This window comes from Ailuropoda melanoleuca, chromosome 7, assembly GCF_002007445.2.
Source record: "Ailuropoda melanoleuca isolate Jingjing chromosome 7, ASM200744v2, whole genome shotgun sequence".
Taxonomy (NCBI): Eukaryota; Metazoa; Chordata; class Mammalia; order Carnivora; family Ursidae; genus Ailuropoda; species Ailuropoda melanoleuca.
This window is the reverse complement of record NC_048224.1, coordinates 83,059,462-83,075,690: the sequence shown is the minus strand read 5'-3', so window position 1 is coordinate 83,075,690 and position 16,229 is coordinate 83,059,462. Positions and strand designations below refer to the sequence as shown.

At 48.9% G+C, this 16,229-nt stretch overlaps 1 protein-coding gene across 1 annotated transcript; it reads left to right on the top strand.

Annotated features, from left to right (window-relative positions):
- Positions 1 to 10,666: 10,666 nt before the first annotated feature.
- Positions 10,667 to 15,897, top strand: MLNR (motilin receptor). Its single transcript, XM_034665160.1, is given in 5 exon segments — positions 10,667 to 11,638; positions 11,640 to 11,689; positions 11,721 to 11,975; positions 12,766 to 13,146; positions 15,836 to 15,897. Coding segments are annotated over 5 exon segments (1,305 nt in total). The 5' UTR covers positions 10,667 to 11,081.
- Positions 15,898 to 16,229: the final 332 nt, after the last annotated feature.

The window sequence follows — 16,229 nt, the reverse complement described above, 5'->3', positions numbered from 1 at the left end:
CAAATGTTTAGATGCTATAAGGATTGTTTTTCATCTTACATGATAAAGATACTTTTTCATCTAAATGATCTTATTTGCTATGGGAAATTTGCAAAGGAAAAGATCTTTGAAGCGATAGATTTTGAACTCATGTGACTTATTCAAATCATAATGGTTTGCATCTATTCAACAATGTGTGCTAGGCATTGTGTTCGGTGCTTTACCTTAGTTATATAATCCTCTTAACTGCTGTATTGAATATCAACTGAAGCATGGAGGAGTGAAGCACCTGCCAAGTCACATGGCTAACAAATGATGGAGCTGAGATTTGAATCCAGGTGACTAGTCTAGTGCCGCCATACTTGACCACTCTGCTGTCTCTCTCACAAATCCTGAATTCAATAAGGAAATCAAATTAATAATATTGCATTTACAATAGTATTTATTGAGTACTTTCTGCATTCAGGCATTGTAATAAACACTTCCCCCTATCCAAAACAATCCACAGCTCTCTAAGGATTGAACAGAAATCAGACAAGGACAATCTGATATAAGAATCAAACTAAATGAGCAGCTCTAATTTCTTCCCTCTGCAGTTTGGTCATTTGACACTTTCTTCCATTTTGAGCTTACACTCAGCCCCAGAAATAACCCACACTCTTAAATACTCATCCATCCAAAGATGAAAGTACCTTTATTGCCCCTTCCACCAATGAGACAAGCTAACATGTTCAAAAAGGGAATATAGCTACAATGTGGATGAACCTGGAAAACATTATGCTAAATGAAAGACACAAAAGATCACATGTATGATTCTATTCATATGAATTACCTAGAATAGGTAAATCCACAAAGACTAAAGATTAGTGGCTGCCAGGGGCTGGAGGGAAGAGGAAATGGAGTCATTGCTTAATGGGTATGGGGTTTTCAAAGATACATTTGTAGTGAAGAGAAGGGCCATATGCACCGCAATGTTCACAGCATTGTCCACAATAGCTAAATCGTGGAAGGAGCCAAGACACCAGATGACTGGATTAAGAAGTTGTGGTCCATATATACAATGGAATATTACTCAGCCATCAGAAAGAACGATTACCCAACGTTTGCAGCAAAATGGGACTGGAGGAGATTATGCTAAGCGAAATAAGTCAAGCAGAGAAAGACAATTATCACATGGTTTCACTCATTTATGGAACATAAGAAATAGCAGGGAGATCGGTAGGAGAAGGATGGGAAGAATGAAGGGGGGTAAACAGAAGAGGGAATGAACCACGAGAGAATATGGACTCTGAGAAACAAACTGAGGGCTTCAGAAGGGAGGGAGGTGGGGGAATGGGATAGGCTGGTGATGGAGCACTGGGTGTTATATGCAACTAATGAATCATGGAACATTGCATCAAAAACCAGGGATGTACTGTATGGTGACTAATATAACAAAGTAAAAATTATTTTAAAAAAATAAAAATAAAAAAATGGGTATGGGGTTTTACTTTGGAAATGTTTTGGAACTCTACAGAGGTCGTGGTTGCACAATACTGTGAATGTACTAAATGCCATTGAATTCTCTTTAAAATGGTTAATTTTGTGTTAAGTAAATTTCATCTCGATTTTTTAAAAAGGGAATATAAGATGAACCTAAAGACTAATACACAGACATCACAGGACTAGAGGGTCCTGGACACCGTCAAATCAATAAAATAAACCGACCTAATCATTAAGTCTGTCTTGCTAAGGACACAGGCCAACTTCTCACTTCCTGATTTGCAAACTTCCCAGACCTCCTTGGATGTCCCTACTCCTTTCAGTGGGTGGGTTGCACTTTTTATGGATGTCCATGATAGTTGGTAAATGATTTGGCCTGCCCAGGCCTAAGTTATCATCTCTGACACTCTTCATGTTTATTTCTAGGATGATTCAGTGGTCTTAGAGAAAATACGTTTTGCAGTTACATAGTTTACCAAAGAGAACTGCTCTGCAGGAAGAATGTCCACGTGTAGAAGTATAAGACCTTGTTTCTCACAGCATATGTTCTGAAAAGTAACCTAGAAAGCCACGTTTAGTAACCTAAAATGCATGTATTGGGTGCTACAAGAATCCTAATAATTAATATATGTCTCTAACTTTGATTCAGACCCACGTAAACCAGCCTGAAATCTAGTGTCTACTCATGTTGTGGAAACTTGGTGTCCGGTCCCAGTGAATCCGGCTCAGAAGGACCTCCAAAGGGTGAACAGGGTGGAACTGCAAAGAGCCCCAGGAGTACACACATTTCCAGAAAGAGTGTACAGTTTATGACAACATAGTTAAGAATGTTTTTAAAGGGACATCAAGGTTTAAAAGATACGATAAGGGGTGCCTGGGTGGCTCAGTCATTGGGCATCTGCCTTCAGCTCGGGTCATAATCCCAGAGTCCTGGGATCGAGCCCCACATTGGGCTCCTTGCTCCGCTGGGAAGCCTGCTTATTTCTCTCCCACTCCCCCTACTTGTGTTCCCTCTCTCGCTGCCTCTCTCTCTCAAATAAATAAAATCTTTAAAAAAATAAAAATAAAAAATACAATAAACCCACTGTAAATTAAAGAGTATGGCACTGCCATTCATTTGGAAAAATAAAAATAGAAAACCTCTGAAAAAGAGCAATGAGAGGAGACTAGCTCCTCTAAATTATAATGCCTCAATAACTTATGATATTAGCACTGAAAAAACTAAAGGAACAGAACAGAAAGTCCATAGTCTCAAGAACATGCAGGAATTTAGTATTTGGTAAAGCTGGCACCTCAAGTCAGTGGAGTAAAAATGAGCAGTTCAATAGATAATGTTGGGACAACTGGATAGCCACCTCAAACTTAAAAGTTGGATCCATATCACCCACACATTACACCAGAACGAATTCCAAATGAATCAAACATTTAAATGTAAACAATGAAACTAAATAAAAGATGTGAAAGAATTCCTGTATAATCCTGGCAAGGGAGTAGCCTTTTAAATCATGCCTCAAAATACAAAATCCACAAAAGGAAAGATTGATCATTTCAGTGCCATATAAATAAAAACTTCTGCATAGCAAGTTTTTTTTTAAGTTCAAGGAAATAGCAGGCCTGGGAAAAAATAGTTCCAATTCATATTCCAGAAAAGAGCCAATCTATCTAATCTCTCTAATAAAGGAAAATATAATAAATTCTTAAATATGTGAAGATGAAATAACCAATAATCTAATATAAAAACAGGTGAAGGGTTCAAGCAGTTCACAGAAAAGGAAATGCAAAGAACTCAAACATATGACAAGATGCTCGATCTTACTCATAACAGGAGAAAAGCAAAATAAAACACGGAAAGGCCATTTGTCACTATCATTGACAAAACTGCAAAATTTTGGTTACACAATCTGTCAATAACATGGTAGAAAAACAAGACATCGCTGGTGGAGTTTAAATTGTACAATTCCTAGGAAGGGACGTTACACATTGCACATACACTCATCAGGCAGGTCTACCCACTTGTGACACACTGGACACTATTCATTGCAGACTGTTTGTAACAGCAAGAGACTGGGGAAATACCCAAATAAGCAACAATGGGAAAATGATTAAATAAATTGTACACAAAACGTAATGGAATGCTATGCAGCTATAGCAAAAAGAATACAGTAGCCTTCTATTTACTGATCTGGAAAGAAACCATGACATATTACGAAGTTAAAAAGCCAAGTGCAGGGGCGCCTGGGTGGCTCAGTCGTTAAGCGTCTGCCTTCGGCTCAGGGTGTGATCCCGGCGTTCTGGGATCGAGCCCCACATCAGGCTCCTCTGCTAGGAGCCTGCTTCTTCCTCTCCCACTCCCCCTGCTTGTGTTCCCTCTCTCGCTGGCTGTCTCTATCTCTGTCAAATAAATAATAAATAAAATCTTTAAAAAAAAAAAAAAAAGCCAGGTGCAGAATAATGCAAGCATTCGGTCAGGTGTCCCACTCTTTGAGTCTCCTGGGTCCAGGCACCAGACAGGTGAGTGAATGAGACTTCAGGTGATGTCAGCCCTAGTTGTCTCAAGCCATTTCCAGCTTTTGGATCTTTGCAGCTGAGAGGTCCCAGATAACAGGAAGCAAAGACAAGCCATCCCTGAATTCCTAACCCACAGAATCAGCACAATAAAATGGTTGTCTTAAGCCCCTGAGTGGTCAGAAATTTTGCTATCCTGAACGAGTTACTGGAACACGTGGTTTGAATTCCAAAATACAAGGTCCTTGGCCAAATATTGGTTCTCCGCCTTCAGCGCACTCCCCAACCACCTGAGGTTGGAAGAGGCCAGGTGACTGCTGGCCAGTGAAATGTAAGCAGAAAAGACATTCGTCCCTGTATTCATTAGGATTCAGCCAGGAAAACAGATGCCACACTAGGTATTTAATAAGGATCATTTAACATTGGACCTCGGTGTAACAAGGGCTGGAGGGCTGTAAAAGCAAACAGGTGGCACAGAGGTAATAAATACCTGGAAAAAGCTGCCACTCTTTGGGCTGGAAGCAAAAGGAAGATGTTGAAAGTATCCGAACGTAGGAGGTTAGAGGAGCCCAGGGACTGGGAACCAGACCTCTGAGGAGGAGCTGCTGCCTGCTGCTGCTGGCAGTGCTTCTGTTTGTGTCCAAAGGAGCTGGAGACTGAAGCGAGTGCTGCTGGGAGGGCGCAGGGCCCTCATGGGATGTCACTGAAAGGAGCACGAACAGGAAGGAGCAAGTGCCTTCTTCACTCCCTTGCCCTCCAGCAGCCCTGCTGACAAGGCAGGGAGTGGGTGGGCCAAGGAGGTGAGTATTTGCAGAATCCCAGTAGGGTGGCTTTGGAGCCCAGAGACTTGCAGCTTGAAGCTGGCACAGTTTCAGGCAGAAGCATTTGGTTTTCTCTCTTCCCTGCCTTAGAGATGAAGGGCGCATCTGCTCTTACAGAGATGTCATATGACCAAAGCAACCCAGAACAGTGAGCCACCAAATAAAGATGACACCCCTAGACTGCCCCCCACACTCGAGGCATGCTCTAGGGGAACAAGAAACAAACGTGAGGTGCTGCTAGGGCACTAATCTTTGGAGGCTGTGGTTCGGGCAGCATACCCTGCCCTGCTCTGACCACGCACTCCACCCGCACACCTGGCCTGTTTGCAGTGGGCCCGCCCCCAGCTACCTGCACAGACGCAAGAGGCTGTAACGGGGCGGGGCGGGGGGTTAGAGCTCTCCAGGGAGGTGAAGGTGAGAGGCAAGAGTCTGCTCACTGATGCCTCAACCCGATATGTCAGGGGTATAGGGAGCTAACGAAAGCTCTGAAGGCATCACAGACAACACTTGCATCACACTGAGGGGCTTGGGAAACTTGACCTAGAAACAGTAACATTTTGAGCGCTCTTGAAAGGCAAGAGGATTGGGCTTTCAACAGAAAGCGACAGAAACAGAGCTAACGGCAGGGGCCCAGCAATGGGGGCCAGAAGGCGTAAGATCTGACCAAAGAAAGAAGTAAACAGGGGGCTAATGTGGACCCAAAGATAGACTCTTTTTTATGTTGTCATCATGATTAAGAAGAACTAACGGTTATAGAGGGCTCACTGCATGCCAGGCACCGAGTTAAGGACTCTATGTTTACTCGCTGGAACAACCCAGTGAGGTGGTCCCTAGACACAGACAAGGAGTTGGAGGGTCAGAGACATCAAGTAACTTGCCTAAGTCCACATGCTAAGTGGTGGATTCCGCCCCCACACCCTTCATCACTCTTGCAAGGTTCCCTGAGGAAAGCCTCCACACTGACCCCTGCACAAAAGGTGGAAGGATTCCCCCAAGACAGACGTCCTTCTACCTCCATTCCACTCCCAGCAACAGAGTAAGAACATTCATATCCCTAATTCCTAAGACAGAGAGTTATACCCAGTCAGCCGCCTGGAGAGGTAGAAACAGCCAACAATAACACCTCTGTCCCCCTAGAAGATGACTATAGGGATGAGGGTGCCCAGAAATGTGTCCTTGTTACTTTAGACAAGTCATCCTCACTGTATGGACATGGCCACATGGGGGCACTCTGACTGGACAGACGGTGTGCTGAAAAACTTGGAAGAGGGAAGGCAAGAGTAGAGTACCCTAAGGTAATACTTGCAGGTCTTCCCAGATGTTGCAATTCAGATCAGCTGCGTCACAAACAATGTTTATAGTTTTCCCTTTTTATTTTCCTCTTCAAGAACATACTGAGATTTTGGCTATTACGGGAGTCCGGAGCAGTATGGCTGACGTCTCAGCACCTCCCTAGCTTCGAGGGCGGTATGACACTTCAAACAGGGGGGCTTAGCTGTCTAAGTCTACATGTGGCATCACCAAGACTGCCAAGTGGGCTCCGGTGGCTGATGGTGCAGAAGAAGCCACTGACCACAGCATGGCACAGAGAGAGCACACCAGGGGGAGTCCCACTGGGCCCAGGGTGAGTGGCTGGATCATGGGAGCCGGGACGGTCCTTCTTGACCAGGGACTACCAACTGGGGTTGGGAAAGGGGTACTGGAATCTCCAGGAGGGTCTTTCCCAAGTCCTACACCCTCTTCCCGGCCACACGTCACAGGGACTTGGTCCCTTTCCACCACCACCCTTGATAATCATTGTCAGGGTGAGCCTGTCTCTCTTAGGAGAAACTAGGACCCAGAGAAAATTGCTGCAGCAACAATCACAGCATATCAGGAATCTGTGCGGCCCACAGAGTCTTGCCTGAATGTGCCCTGCCATGTCCCTGCTGTACAGAGAGAAATCTGGGAAAGCCTGAGGCCCGGGGTCAATGCAGTGGTCAGGTTCTGGAGGTGAGGTTTGGCCGGAACCGGCCCTTGGCCTTTTCTGCCAGGGATTCGTACCCCTTCCAGGGCGGAGCTCTGCCATCTCTGTATTTCATTGAATACGGTGCCATTTCCTGGCACCTGGGGTCTGTAGGAGCCAGCAGGTGAAGGAGGGGCTGGGTGTGAGGCCCACATAGGCACCATGTGAGGGATGAAGCCTGTGGAATGGGCGTCTGTCAGCTTGGATTGCCACCACCTTTGGGGAATGTGGTCTCAGAGCTGCCAGATCTTACCATGTTGCAAGACAAGCTGAAAAGCTGGAATGTCATGTGAAATTTCCCACCTATATAACGTTGGCTCAAAACACTATGAAATGTGGGTCAACTGCTGTGTGCGTTCAGCTTTCAGCCTCTGCCTCCCATCCTGCTCTTCTGTGGAGAAGCGAGTATTAAACCTGTGGAGTTTTTATAAATGTCAACAGGTAAATGGCAAGTTATGGGTGTATCCTAATGCTCCTTGAAACTTTCTGTAACCTTCCATTTGTCCAGTTCATATCTGGAATATGTGCTAAAAGACAATTTCCTAGCAGAATCCAGAACATGCCAACCACTCCCTAGGTTGGTAGTGCTCTGGTCTGTATAGCCCAAGGCCTCATGGCACAGTGGTTATGGGCCCCCGGGGCTTGAGAAGCAGACAGTCATTCCACTTACAGAGATAGTTTCTCTGTGCTTTGTTTTCCTCCCCTATAAAATGGATATACTGAGGGGCGCCTGGCTGGCTCAGGTGGTGGAGCAGGCAACTCTTGACCTTGGGGTTGTAAGTTCGAGCCCCACGTTGGGTGTAGTGATTACTTAAAAAAAAAAATCTTTAAAAAATAAAATAAAATGGGACCCACCTCATAATGCTGTTATTGAAGATTAAATGAGTTAAAATATGCAAATACTTGGAACAGTGACTTGCACACTGCCAGCATTAGCTTTATTTCTAGTCAGGACATCCAAGCCCGCTGAAAAGCCAACCTATGAGGCCTCCAGGCAGGGGCCAAGGGCCTATGGATGATACCAATCTCTTGCTTCCAGGGACACAGAGCCATAGTGAGGCCAGACCTGGCCTCACTATCACCCCACACAAGTACCAGGTGCAGACACACTCATGACGGAGAGGGGAGAGGTCTCCACACACCTGAGGATGTCCTCTTCTTCCCATCGGATGAAGTATGAAGTCAGTAAGCTGGTGGGTAACCTTAGAAATACAAAGTAGGAAGCAGATTTAGTTATTCTCCAGATATCTCATCCCATTTCTTGCTAAAACACAGAATGCCAAGCCATTATAATAAGGACTCGGATCTGCCCGACAGACCCAGTGCTGCTTGAGTTGCCGCATCACGATGTAGGAAAAGCCTGCTGTGAACCCGTCTCTCCATATCACTACCCTACCTGGAACGACAATATCAACAAACACTTACTGAACACCCACTATAATCAAAGTACTGTTCTCAATTGCTGGGAATCGTAAAGAAAATAATGGTACCTGGTTCTGCAGAAGCTTATTCATTCCCTGAGTTAACAAACATTTATTAAATTCTCACTTTGTACCAGGTACTGATTCAAAGCCCTGCCCAGGGGACCACAGGATGTCGGGAGGGGAAGGGGCGGGGCAGATAACAACAAAGAGTTTAGTAGGTTAAATAATAGGGCAGTTGAAACAAGCAGTGTAGAGAGAACACAACAAAGAAGGGGAGTATCTGAATGGGGAGTGAGTATACAGAATAGTGGGAGACGGTGTAGGTGGCACTTGCGAGCCTGCGTGGCACAGGCTGCCATGGTGGGTGGGGAAAGGAGCAAGGAGCCTTCAGCAGAGGTTGGGCAGACCAGGCTCTGGGGCAGAATGGAGAAAAGGGACGAACCTCAGGGACTGCAGCCGTGAGAGCCAAGGGGAAGGTATCAGGTACTCTGGGGAGCATCCCTTGAGTCAAAAAAAGGGACCACAAATTCACTAACCACAGACCACTCCTCTGGGGTTAGCAGAGCACCCAGTGGCCAGGCAAGAAGGGGGCACCAAACTGGAATCTGGCAAATGCCAATCCTGGGTACCCCCAAGAACCCACGCGAAGCTAGGTGTCCCCTCCCTTTTACTTCATAAGGACTTTCAAGTCTCCTGACCTCCCCTCCCAAACACTTGGGCTCCCCTAGGGAAAGGCAGGGAAGGAAGACGAGGCTGTGGAATAAGTATGTTCTCCAGAACCGAACACCACATAGAGGGACCGTTCCAATCTTCCAGCTGGACTAGGCTTTACTCAAATAATTTATTGGCTCTTGCTCCCCAGCCAGTGAACGCTCAAGGGGAAAATCAGATCAACAACAGATGATGAAATTACATTTTCTTTGTTTGGGGGTGGAAGGAGGGAGAGAGAAGAAGTGAAGACATTGAATATAGACACTTTCTTGAGGAGTTTTGCTGGATACACGGAAATGATCCAGAAGAGGGAGAGATTCTGAAGATGCATGAGAGAGAACTGCTAGAGTGAGGTCCCTGAGAGGTGAAGGAAGAAGGGGCAGAGCTGACTTCAAGAACAAGTCCCACCTACTCATTCATCTGCATATGGGTGGAAATGAGAGGAGCGGCCTCGGGTGGGAACATGGAGAATTTTTCTTCTGTTGCTTCTACTCTTTCCTAGAATCCAGGTCACCAGCTGAGACTGAGGGTGAAGGAGGAGATGCTGGGAATTAAGGAGAGAGGAGGATATACAAAAGGGTGGTCTGGAGGGTGGGAGAGTGAGTGGAATAGGTAAGTATGAGGATAGCCAAGGAAAAATGAAGGGCCACGCCAGAGGTAGTGAATTTCAAGTGAAACAACTCAACCGCTATTTGGGAGGGTGCACGAAGTAGGCAGAAGATTCGATTTAACCACGGGTGTGGTTGTGTTCTTGTCAAGGGGGCGTGCATGACAACAGATAAAAGAGCACAGGAGTCAAGGTGCTTGCCTGGGAGTGATTAGAATTGCCAACTGGTAGTTTAAATTGGGTCAGGTAGGGAAGTGAGGACTTGAGGCAGGTGAGGGACAAGTAAATAGGAGGAGCAACCTATCTGAGGTCCCAGGGTGGGTGGATAATAGCAGGAGTTGAGGTATTAGAGAAAGTGAGCTAGAAAGCCAGCGGTGGAGGTCAGAAAGGGGATGACTGCCGCAGAGATGCAGGAGGTCTCCCAGGTCCTGGTAAGGATACAGTGTGCGGGATGCCTGAGATGCACTGGAGGACCAGCTCATCCACAGGGAGACCCAGGCATTCCAAGACTCCTGTGTGTGTGGTGTGAATTTTACCAGGAGATAAAATCACAAGCAAGTCCTACTTTGCTCAAGGGTAAAATGAGCTCCCAAGGACATGAGGATTAAATGGAAAGCACAGGTCCAAATACACCCTAAGTACTCAATAAGGCTCAGCTATTGTCATTAAGACCACAATGAACTGACTCATAGATCAGTTTTAGTCTTCACCCTAGAATTTTAGTTCTTTCTAGTGTTGACAAATACTCTGCTTTTTTGCTTATAAAATATGTTGTGCATAGGAACAATACGGCACATATAAGCACTGAAACACACACGTTAATACTTAACCCTTGTTATTTAAAACCAGTAGACATGGTCATGCCCACCGATTTCAGGGTTTTAAGGGATGGCTGAAATTACCTGCTGAACTCCCTCCACTCCTCGCAAACTTACAGAAGAGACCTGGGCTGGGCTAGGCTGGGACTGGTAGACCAGATCACTCGGCTGTAGAGTCATAACTAGAACCCGGGAGGGACTCTAGATTGCGGTCTAAACACCTCTCCTGTTAGTACTGAGTCAGCCTTTCCTAACTGCCTGGACACAGCCGAGATCCCTGAGAAAGTCCCCCTCTCCACTCGAGCGGCCAAAGCGCCCGCGCTCCGCTGCGCTCAGCAACCCACCTCGCCGGGGTTCAGTCCTTCCCTGGACGGGGCAGGACTCGTGCGCCGCGGCCGCCTCCCGTGTTCCAGCGGCGGCGAGGGAAGCTTCCTGGCACGCGACCGACCAAGGAGAGACCGCGGGAGTGGGGCGGGCGGTGGCGGGGGCGGAGACTGCGCGCCGCCCACTCGGGAGGGCCTCAAAGCAGACCCTGCAGACTCGCGTCCCCACGCGCGGCGCCGCAGAGCTCGGCCAGTGCGGACAGGGGCCAGCGAGCCGCTGCGCGCGGGCTGCCCTAGGAAGCGCCTCACCAGCGTGGCCCTGCGCTCGGCCCCCGGTGCCAGCCGGGGGTGCGGCGGCGCGGAGGGGCGCCAAGCGTGTCCTTGCGTCCGCCGGCGCGGCGCGTCCATGGGCAGCCCCTGGAACAGCAGCGACGGCGCGGAGGGCGCGCTGCTGCCGTGCGACGAGCGCCTCTGCTCGCCCTTCCCCCTGGGGGCGCTGGTGCCGGTGACCGCTGTGTGCCTGGGTCTGTTCGCCGTCGGGGTGAGCGGCAACGTGGTGACGGTGCTGCTGATCGGGCGCTACCGGGACATGCGGACCACCACCAACCTGTACCTGGGCAGCATGGCCGTGTCCGACCTGCTCATCCTACTCGGGCTCCCCTTCGACCTGTACCGCCTCTGGCGCTCGCGGCCCTGGGTGTTCGGGCAGCTGCTCTGCCGCCTCTCGCTCTACGTGGGCGAGGGCTGCACCTACGCCACGCTGCTGCACATGACGGCGCTCAGCGTCGAGCGCTACCTTGCCATCTGCCGCCCGCTCCGCGCCCGCGTCCTCGTCACCCGGCGCCGCGTCCGCGCACTCATCGCTGCGCTCTGGGCGGTGGCGCTGCTCTCCGCAGGGCCCTTCTTCTTTCTGGTGGGCGTCGAGCAGGACCCCGGCGTCGCCGCGGTCCCGGACCTTAACGGCAGCCGCGCCGCGCACCCCCGCGCCCCGCACCTGGCCGCCACCGTCGCCCCTCGGGGCGTCGCGGGCGCCACCGCTGTCCGACGTCGGGGCCCGAGGCCGCCGAGGCCGCGGCCGCCGCGGCGCTGTTCAGTCGTGAGTGCCGGCCGAGCCCATCTCAGCTGGGCGCGCTGCGCGTCATGCTGTGGGTCACCACCGCCTACTTCTTCCTGCCCTTTCTGTGCCTCAGCGTCCTCTACGGGCTCATCGGGCGGGAGCTGTGGAGGAGCCGGGGGCCGCTGCGAGGCCCGGCCGCCTCCGGGCGCGAGAAGGGCCACCGGCAGACTGTCCGCGTCCTGCGTAAGTGGCGCCACCTCCGTTCCAAACACCCCGAACGCGCGCGCGGTCCAGGCAGCGTCCCCTTCCCCTCGTCTCCCAACGCCTCTTCTCGCTACAATTCCTTGTGTCATTTTGCTCCAGCCTCCACCTGCCCGTCCTGCCAGTCTCCGGAGAAAACCATCTCCAGTCCTCTGATAGCTCTGGGTAACCCCAGGGCGCCCCTGAGGGTGGGATCCCTGGGTCCACTAAGCCGAAATGATTTTCCAAAGCCGCTGGATCCGTGAGCAGGGCTGATCCAGGATGGGTAAACCAACCTCCTGTCTCTGTTAGATGGCACAGATGTGAATTACTCGTAGTACCCTTGAGAAGATGGGGTGGAGCACATTAAGCTAATTCTTTAAAAAAAAAAAACACCAACAACTTAATGTTAAGTTAACCTGAAAGCTAAAGTGAACCATGCCCATGTCAAAAAAACAAAACGAAACAAAAGACTGTGCAGACCTGTTGCAGAATTCCTTTCAGCAGAATACAGAGAACATGTCCCTGGAGTAGGTTTGTGGAAGGAAGGCTGCCAGAACAGATTGTTCGTAGAAATTTCTCCTTCTGGGTATGTCCAGCCTTGATAAGGTGTATATGCAGTTTTAAAGCAAATATGGATGCTGTTTGCAGCAGTTGTTCTGGGGTGGGATTCGGCTAGGTACGAGTTTTATTTACTTCGTTTGCCATTATTTATTTTTTTGGATGGTTTCTCGGGGGCCCTTACTTGCTTTCGGGGGCTTTAGCTAATTCTGGTGTCTGTCTTGATTTGCAGTGGTGGTGGTTCTGGCATTTATAGTTTGCTGGTTGCCTTTCCACGTCGGCAGAATCATTTACATAAACACGGAAGATTCTCGGATGATGAACTTCTCTCAGTACTTCAACATTGTTGCTTTGCAACTTTTCTATCTGAGTGCGTCCATCAACCCCATCCTCTACAACCTCATTTCAAAGAAGTACAGAGCAGCGGCCCGGAAGCTGCTGCTGGCCAGACAGTCCAGACAGAGAAGTTTCTGCCGAAGCAGGGACACGGAGGGGGACACAGGAGGAGGCACTGCTGGCTACACAGAGACAAGCGCCAACGTACAGACGTCGTCGACCAGCATGGCCAAGCGAGTCGCTTCCTCCCACGATGCCGGGACTTCAGGGAAAACAGGTCTGTGGGGAAATAAGGACTGAAAGCGGGGAACTGAGACCATTAGGAAGAATTGGGGAGAGAGGTCTGCATTTTGATCAGCAACTTTGTCAGTATGACCTTTTTTTTTTTTTTTTAAAGCAAGGTATGCAATTTAACCACCTTCCCTGTGCTCCTCAAGGACGTTGATTTCAGCCTCGGGAAGTCCCACATCACAAAATGTGCTCTGGGGAGGTTTTCTAAGTCTTCGTTCTCCTAGACTTAGGAAATATGAATGCTCATTTTCTGGTTAATAAGTCGTACAGAGATATGCCATGAAAATTGTCACCTCTGAGATCAGGGGTGTATTTGTATTTCCATGTTCTGGATATACATGGAATGGTGCATATACAAGGAACCCAAGATAATTAGAGCTTTTATGCAAGAAATTATTTAATGCCTACATAAGGTAGCAAAATTTTTTTAGAAGCAAGTGAAAGGAATTCTGGATACAGGCCAATGTTCAGGGGTCCCACCTCACTCCTGGCTGAGAACAAATCATAGAGTTGAGGGACACTACTGTTTTTCAGAACTGCTGTGCGTAAGCAAGTGTCCCACTTGTCCCTGAGACCGACCCCCCCCTCGGGATTGCCCGGTGCCATGGCTTCGAGGTAGCAGCCCTGGGCACCAAAGTCTGAGGGCAGGGAGCAGCAGCAGGACTTTGCCTCAGCTTGGTGGGATACGTGTTATCATCATTCCTGTTTTACTGGTGACAGAATCGAGTCTTAGATGTCTCAGACAAGAACTGGTGGGTCTGAGTCTGAACGCCAGTCTTTAAGATTCTTACCCACTCCCACCCTGACACGTGGCTCTTACTGCAAAACACAGGAGTCAATGGATGTAATCAAGGGTGAAAGAGAATGTGTCAGACATTCCGACCAAGAACTGTCGCTGTTTTGTGTTTCACAGTTTAAAACACAGACCTGTTTTCAGAGGGCTGCTACTCCACCCCCCACAAAGGGCCTCATTCACTCCACGGTCTGTATGAATGGCGCCCCCTGGAGGTGGGCAGGGCACAGAGCACTCTATCGTAAACTACAAATGGTGAATCCATGAACAAGAGTCCACGCAACGTGCTGACAAAGTTCTGTCATTTCTACACTGACTAACCGAACACAGTGATGCCTTCAAGTCCCCGTGAAGGGACCTAACACCCTGGCCCTGTCCTTAACTGGGACAGCAGAGAAGAAGTCTTTGGTCTGCACTGTGTCTCTGCCAAGTCGAGGGAGAAGCAGATAGTGGCCCCTTGGGGCGGCAGTCCCTGAACTGGACACTGCAGGTATTTGGTGATTGTTTGCAAAAGGCCGCTGTGGTCAAATATGGCAGGAAGGCACTAACACTGCTCCCCCTTCTTGAGAGTCACCACAGCACGTATCACATCAGAGGCCCCAAGTCGTTGGGGCCATCTCCCCATCCTCCCTCCTCAAGAACTCTTTGAAACCTCGCGGACTGAGGAACACTGTTGTAGCCAGCAGGGTTCTCACAGTGGACGTGCAGCCTTGTGCCCCGGCCACTCCTTTGCTTGGTGGCCCTTCGTAGGATATGCTGGAGCTGCCCCCGCACACAGTCTCTGCTCGTGGGAGTTCCTCCGTGGGGCAGTCAGATGAGGCCTCTCCTCCATGGAAGGTCATGATTAAGAACCTGACTGCTGTCTTAAGTGCAGTATAGATATAGAAGCAACGACCTCTCCTTCGAGCTTTTTCAGTCAGATTCCAGAAGAGAGGGATTTCTATCACACTTTCCTGTGACCTAAGTGCGTTCCCAGGTATGGGAGTGGGGAGGATCCCCCTTCCTTCACCACAGGGTACTTGAGATGGCGTGTCTGAAGCCCATCCCTCCTGTAGATCACTGTGCAGTTGTTTTTGAAATGCTGGTCTCACCCCTTAATGGACTGTGAAATCAGTGGACAGGGTCACTTTTTTTAATGGGAAGGAGTCGGGCAAGAACAGAAGAGAGAAACCAGGCCATCATGTGCGGTAAGGGGAACTATTACGTTGTAAAACTTGTTCCAATTATATACTAGCCCCTGTCTTTCCTGGTTCACAAAATAAAATGTGTTCTTACTGTGGGTCGTAGTCAAGAATATTTGAAAAATTGTTCCAAGATCTAAAATTGTTCTCTACCCCAGCAGAGAGTGTCCTTCTGTAACAAGAGAGGGGAGTCCTCGGAACACCCAGGGTGGTGGTCAGGGATCATTGGAGAGTGTGGTTTTCAGTCCTGAACCCTCCCTCTCCGCAGGGGTCGTGTCATAGAGGCTGTTCCCCAGAGCCACTCCCCACACCCTCCAGGTGCTGACGTCCCCACAAGGTTCTCTTGACCCCTCTCTGCTGTCCGCAAGTGAAAATGTTTTTGTTAGGTAAGGCATCAGCCTTGGGGAAGGGCTTGTGTTTCATTCACATGGCAAATATTTACCAAGCGGAGGCTGAGTATATGACAGACTAGACTCAGGGTTAGATTTCGTGTATGACAGAAGATGCTAGAAAGATAAATCCATGTCATGGCATCCAAATCAACCTCCTTTTTAATGGCATTTTCTTGTTAGAAATGTGTAGTTGTGTCATCCGGACTAACCCAGGTTTAGCTCACAGGGTAATAAGATCACTTACAGCAGATGGGCTGGCAGAGTATCACGTTGGTGTTATTCACAGAGACATTCCTCCCTTTTCTATAGGAGACAATTCCACTTCTGAGGAAATGTTCAAAACTATTGCACAGCACCTCCTGGGAACCTAGAGGCCCCTGCACAAGCCGTCGAGGGCACGTGAGAGGGCAACATGTTAAATGTATGAACACGGCCCCTCCTGACCATTTCTACTCCTGTAATAGGAACACTTGCCAGCACGTGGAAGCTTTGGGGTTGGAAGTGTTCATGGTTGTGCAGCTCAAGTGTTTAAGTGGAGCTTTAAAAAGGCTTTTCTTAAACATAGATGTGAGGCCAAGTTTCATCGTGAGCCAAGTTTCTAAAGATTCTAAATTCTTAACTAGTACATAGATGGGCATCAGGTCTGAGCAGCCTTCAGAAGTCAGCCTGCTGTCCTGGGAGCACGGGAGCTTCTGTCCTGGAG